This window comes from Zingiber officinale, chromosome 8B, assembly GCF_018446385.1.
Source record: "Zingiber officinale cultivar Zhangliang chromosome 8B, Zo_v1.1, whole genome shotgun sequence".
Classification (NCBI taxonomy): domain Eukaryota; kingdom Viridiplantae; phylum Streptophyta; class Magnoliopsida; order Zingiberales; family Zingiberaceae; genus Zingiber; species Zingiber officinale.
This window is the reverse complement of record NC_056001.1, coordinates 16,559,966-16,566,852: the sequence shown is the minus strand read 5'-3', so window position 1 is coordinate 16,566,852 and position 6,887 is coordinate 16,559,966. Positions and strand designations below refer to the sequence as shown.

Here is a 6,887-nt window from a genome sequence, read left to right as displayed (position 1 = left end):
TAATCTTTTCTAAAAAAATAGTTTTTCTTTCCATTCAATTCGTTTTAACTTCAAGATACTTTACTGCTGACTTTTTTCCTTCAATCCCTCCCAAAGTAGAAGAAAATTGTCACAATTGTTTTTCAATATTATTTTTTCCTTTATTTTCTTAGCAGAAATAAGAAGATCCTCTATATTACTTTATTTAAATCAGGGGAAAAAACAGTTTTGAGGATGATAAAATATAAATAATATAAAAATAATAATGATTTTATATTTTGAAGAGATGAAATATAATTATTTTCAAATCTAGTAGATATTTGCAAGAACGGGTCAATTCGAGTGGCAATATGAAATTCACCCTAATCGCAGAAATGTATTAAAGAGGAAGTTCTATCTATATTTCCGCCGTTCCGATTAGCCGACCCTGGTTTCGTCTTCGCTGGAGCTGCCACTCGAAACCCTTCCGAATCCACCGCCCGATCATCGGAGACAGAAATCTAGAAGATTAGAACGGCGATGAACTTCCGGAGTTTCGAGGAGTTTTGGGCTTTCTACGTCAGCCAGCACTCGAAGGCCTCCACCCGGCGGTGGCACTTCGCCGGTACCGTCTCCGCCCTCCTCTGCTTCCTACTTGCCATCCTCTTCGGCCGATGGATCTTCCTCCTCCTCGGCCCCATCGTCGGCTATGGACTCGCCTGGTACAGTCACTTCTTCGTCGAGGGTAATATCCCCGCTACCTTCGGCTACCCCCTATGGTCCTTCCTCTGCGACCTCAAGATGTTCTCCCTGATGCTCACCGGACGGATGGATCGGGAGATCAAGCGCCTTGGCAAGAGGCCCATAATCCAGGCCTTCTGATCGGTGGATCCATCAGATCGTCCGTGTGAATCCCTCTTTGTTGGTAAATAATCCGTCAATCCCTCCCTCGATTTGTCGCCTGCCCCTCTAATTTATTCCCTGTGTAAATTTATAGTTGACATATAACTGATAAAGATGATTATAGTGTTTCTAGATTCTAAATCTTGCTATTAATTGTTTAGTTTCTTCCTGTTCCTTACTCCGATGTTATTGTTGGGTTTTCTGCTTGAAATAACTGAAATTTAGATCACGGATTTGTGTGTTCAATTACTCAGAAATAGAGTGCAGTTTGTTAAGGTCGTGAATTAGGGATCGGAGCCCATGGGCATTGTTTTACCACTAGACAGCCAACATGCTACTGATACGAAGCGAAGCAACTATAATGGATCGACAGCAGATTAAAACTCAACAGAATTTGAAGAAATTATATTACCAAGAGAATAATAAAGTTCTCTCTCTCTCTCATTCACCATTTCCTCTTTACTGTCATGATTGCTTGCTGCTGAAACTGCCGATGTTAGCCTCTCATATGGGGCATTACTTCGCCCCAAAGCTAGGATCCAGTTGGAATGTCTGCCGCTCCATAACCCAGAATGGCTCCTTTGAGCCGCCCGCTTACTGCCACTAGAGACCTAATCAGTTCCTCCAATACTGCAGCTTGACAATCCCAGATCTTGAAGGAAAATTGAGGGCTCATGCACCCACGTCTGAGTCAGATTTTAAGCCATTCTGCCTTGGACTTGTTCCTATGAACATAAATATAACAAATTGGTATCAAAACTAGTGGCAATGACTTTCAATTAAGCATATTGGAACTTTTGAGAGAAATGAACGGACAAGCTAAGCATCTAAGTCATTATATTGACCTATGAAATTGAGCCTCCCGAACCTCTACATAAGGGACCAAGGCAATAGGATTCTAAGGGTAATGCCCTAGTATGAGAAGACTTAGATGAATCATGACGACCTTGGATTAATTGAGGAAGTATTGCCCCAAATGAAGGTACTCAACCATTGTACCGTAAGTTCAACTTCATAAGGTATGATGAAGAAGAAGATACACTTATTAAGGTTTGACTAGGGCGGTAAACAAGCCAAACTTTATGGTGTTCAAGCTTGTTTAATAAGGTAACCAAGCCAAGCCGAACGTAAAATAAATCAAGCTATTGAAATGATTATTCAAGTTTAGCTTTGTTTATCTTGTATGAACTTGAGCTTAGTTCAAGCTTGACTTAAGCTTGGTTCGTTTATATTCTATTGAGCTATCAATTCAAACTTGCTTGATTGTTTGAAACTTTGACATTTTAAGCTTGTTTGATTGACTATTGAGCTTGATAATACAAATTTATTTTATTCATTTTAAAAGTTTTTTTTGTTTATTTAACATGTTAATAAGAGTTTTATAGATGAACATTATTCACATACGTTGTTCACAGATATTGTTCTCTAAAATTAACGATATTGTTCTGTAAAATTAACGAGTTGAATATTTATGTGTTCAAGTTTGTTCGTTTAGTTTAACGAGTTGTTTCAACTTGTTCAATTAATTAACCCTATATGTATTGAACGAACATAAACAATCTCTTATCAAGTCGAACACCAAGCTTGTTCACGAATGTTTAGTTCATTTACAGCCATAGTTATTATGGGCCCTCGCCTTGTTGCACCTAGGCCCAAGGCGTAGCTAGGCGAGCTTCTTGCGCCTGTGCGACTTGAGCATGCGCCTTGTTGAAAAGGAGGAAGAAATTGGTCTTAAGGAAACTAATGAAGATTCAGCTATACAAATTTAAAACATCTAGTGATAATGATAATGATATGATTGAGGAAGATGAAGATTTTGATGATTTAGTTATTTGAAGTTTTTTTTTAATTTGAAATATGCGCATAATGTATTTATTTACTAGTGAATTTTATATTATATTATTGTTTAATATTTTATGGATTATAGTTTTATTAGTGAAATATTTTGGTAGAAATTCTCTATACATATTTGAATTATAAAAATTTATACCCAGAGTACTAAGGCATGGGCCTCACCTTGTGCCTCAGACCCCATAACACCTATGTGCTTTTGGACACCTTACGCCTTAAATAACTATGTCTACAACCCTAAGTTTGACCATTTCTTCAAACATCAAGGGGTATGAGAAGACAACAAAATTAACATCTCCTACCGCTTAGAAAGTGATGTTCAAGTACAATATTTAAAAAGTGAAGTTTTTCCTAGACTAATGGTCAAAATTTAAAGAACTCTAGAATGACTATTTTGGACCATCAAATTGGGATGGGAAGTTGGGAAAATTGGCTAAAATTCGTCAAACACCATTGCTCCATGAGTACCTGTGAGAATCCTAGAAGCTTCTTGCTCTCTTGTTGGTCCCTTCTTGACCGACTGAGAGCTAGACCTTTCCACGTCTAGGTTGACACTGTACATACAAATGGATGTAAATAAACACCACCCTAGACACCTCACCAGAGCCACTTTCCTTGTTTGCCTGCACAAACACAAATCAAAGGAACTATATAATTGACCCCTCTAAAAAGAATTTATCCAAGCCCCCCAACCAACTATCGGATGCTTCACCAATGCCAAGCCCAGTAATGTGCAAGGGGCCTTTGCTTCAATTGTGATGAACCATTCTCACGACCACAAGTGTAAATGACAGACAGAGTGCGCAAAGAGGTAATGGAGGTGATACGACGTGTTGTGAATGACTCTAAAGGTAACGTGGGGTCGATAATCAAGATGATGTGGCGGTTAAAGTCAAGGTGAGATGGTAGTCAAAGTACTTTTTTGAAGTAGGGCTCCTAGCATAAATCCGAGCGACCATAGAGCCAATCAGATCTACAGGGCTCAACTCCTCACTCCTCATGAGTAGGGTTCCTGGCATAAACCCGGGCGAACACAAAGCCGACCGGATCTACAGGGCTCAACTTCCCACTTCTCATGAACAGGAATCCAAGATAAACCTTGGCAGACATAGAGCTGGTCGGATTTACGGGGCTTAGCTCCCCACTCATGAATAGGGCTCCCATCATAAATTCGGGCGGCCACAGATTATGCTGCCACAGAGCTGGCTGGACCTACGGGGCTCAGCTCCACACTCCTCATGAGCAAAGCTCCCAGCATAAACCTGAGTGGACACAAAGTCGATCGGATCGATGGGGCTTAGTTCTCCACTACTCATGAACAGGGTTCCCAGCATAAACTCGAGCGGACACAGAGCTGGCCTGACCTACGGGGCTTAGCTCCTTACTCTTCACATGGGCATGGTTTCCAGCTTAAACCCGATCGGCCGATCAGACTCCCTTTAGGAGATAATATTATCAAAGAATCACATCAACCTGTTAGAGAATAGGTGGGCCCATAAAGTTGGGTCAAAGTCAATAAAGCTAGCTGATGTGGTAGTCAAAGTCAAGGAGGGGTTAATACTCGGATTTGGCACAGGCATATGATTCTGCCGAGCCATTCAACTGATCGGACATCTTTTCCGATCGAATCGCCAAGGCTGACCAGCTCGATCGAATCCCTAGTCGCGGCCTAGATCAGTTCAGATCTGAGCGGCACAATCGTATGGCTCGGCCAAATAGCCCAGTCGATCGGATATCTTGTCCGATTAGATCCTCAAGCCCACTTGGTTCGGGTTACTTGCCCGAGCAAGCACGAGTCCTTAAGGAGGCCAAGTCCTCAGAATGGTCAACACTCAGTCGACTTAACCTCGTCAAAGTATAGTGGGGGCTCATTAGCTCAACGACCTAATATTCCTTTTTGGCATATTGTGTAACCATTGTCAGGGAATCAGAGGAATATTCCCCTTACCAACTGTATACATGAAGTTTCTATCCTGCAAAGCATAGGAATTGTGGGCCTACTCTAGGAAAGGCGTTAGAAGGCCATAATGGTTGGTTCTATTTTGATAATGCATTGACATTTGTGCAGAAAGTAAAAGTAATACTATATAAGGGGGTCTCCACCTACAGACGTAGGTACGTGAAGGTTCTTTATAAAAGTTCATTTCTTCTTCATTACTATTCATTTTCTCCACCACCATTTGCCTAACTTAAGCATCGGAGTGTCTGCGCTGAGGACCCCTCCTTGACCTGGTGATTGATGTCTTTTACCACTAGTTCTTCTCTGTGGTATGCAGGTTTGACAGTGGTGTCAGGTCTTGTTGCTTGAAGTCTTTTCACGGTCAACGTTAATGCCCCGTAACCAGCGTGTAATTTCCCTCGATTCCAGATAGGATCAAATTTGGTGCCGTTTATGGGAACCTCACCTAAATTTGGAATGCGAAGATGGAAGAAGTTGAACAATTTACAACTGTTACTTTGTCACAAGAGGACATGGAGTTGCTCGTGGCGCACGAGCACAAAAGTTGGTACAACAACAACAACAATCCGTTGGACATCCTTTGCCGAACAACCCGGCGTTCTCGGCGACAGGATCTCACATCGAGTGGAGGACCAGGGCAGAAGGACCGACAGAGTTTCCCTCAGTCCCTTAGCAGGTCGGCTTCAATTAGGTACCTGTATAGCCGAGTGGATTTCCTCCTATGCCACCCTCTTCGATTGCATACCATCGAGCACTATTCCGCATGCCCCTTGAGGACATGAGCCACTCGAGAGGCCCCAATAATCATCCTCAGGAGACGTTAAGTGCCTAGTATTCCTGACTACTCTTTCGGGCTCGGCACATCAGTGGTTTAACAGTTTGCCGATTGATTCCATTTGCTGTTTCAAAGATATCTGCAAGGCTTTCCTCCACCACTTCACCGATCGTCGGTATTACAGGACCACGTTGGTTTATTTTCCCTCAAGCAAGGGCCTAAAGAGACACTAAGGGTATATATCTCGCGGTTTAACTAAGTGGCTATGGATTTCCCCTGGACCACTCCAGAGAGTCTGGTGAGCGCTTTCTCCTATGGGCTCATAGATGAGGATTTCTTCCGGTCGCTGATCAAGAAGTCGTCTAGGGATTTCGATCATCTGTTAGGAAAGACAACCACGTACATAAATGTGGAGGAGGCACAGTTCGCTCGAAAGGAGGTGACCGTGCCTGCTCTTGTCTCCGCCCTCGAGCGCCGAACCCCTCTTCCTCCTCCTCAACACAAAGGATCTTGAGTGGGCCATCCATCACATCCCCACGAGTAGAGACCGAGCACGGTTCAACATGTGGAAGCCTAGCAGCCACGATTCCCCAAGTTGCACCGATGGACTCCGCCATTCTTCACTTACCATCGATCGGGAACCCACAACACTAAAGACTGTTACTAGTATAACCAAGAGATGCGACGAGCAACCAACGTAAGGTTTCGCCAGCGTTTGCCTTCTCCCAACAATCGGCGTTATTAATGATTGAGCGGACCGCAGGGGAGAGGCCCTAGGAATGCCAATTGGAACCAGCAACGACCCCAACACTGAAACAATTGAGCCCCGACTCAGGCATTTGTTGAGCCACCGTACCAACCAACTCGAGAAGAAGAAAATCACAACAATATCGCTTGGGAAGATATAGGCATGATAGCAGGTGATCCAACTGACGGAGATTCTAATTGGGCTAGAAAGGCACACGCTCGTCGACTGGAGATTCATGCAGTTGGGTGTGGCCGAGAGCAAGCACAGGGGTTAGAGATCAACTTTGGCCCAATGATTTGGAGGGAATAGAAGTGCCCTAATGATGCCTTGATCATCAAGATTGTTATAGCCAATTATAACATCTACCAAATTTTTGTTGACACAGAGAGGTCTATCAACATCATATTCAGGAAGATGTTCAAGTAGCTGTTGATAGAGAAGAGCGAGCGCTAACCCATGACAATGCCCGGATTCACTGGCAACGAAGTGCAGCCTATCGGACAAATCCGATTGGCTATTTCTCTAGGGGAGGAGCCCCTGATGAGGACCCATCGATCGACCTTCATTGCGGTGGATGCACCCTTGGCGTACAACATGATTTTGGATCGACCGACGTTGAATGAATTCTGAGCTATTGTCTCCACTTTCTGTTAAAAGATTAAGTTCCCGGTCGATGACTTGGTGGATGAATT

At 43.2% G+C, this 6,887-nt stretch overlaps 1 protein-coding gene across 1 annotated transcript; it reads left to right on the top strand.

Moving 5' to 3' along the window:
• Positions 1-326: 326 nt before the first annotated feature.
• LOC122015963 lies at positions 327-1,039 on the top strand. Its single transcript, XM_042573075.1, has one exon. The coding sequence runs from the start codon at positions 499-501 to the stop codon at positions 838-840; it is 342 nt and encodes a 113-aa protein (XP_042429009.1). The 5' UTR covers positions 327-498; the 3' UTR covers positions 841-1,039.
• The last annotated feature ends 5,848 nt before the right edge of the window (positions 1,040-6,887 follow it).

Excerpts from the sequence above, each read along its gene's own strand:
- LOC122015963 (XM_042573075.1), top strand. The coding sequence starts at position 499 with ATGAACTTCCGGAGTTTCGAGGAGTTTTGGGCTTTCTACGTCAGCCAG.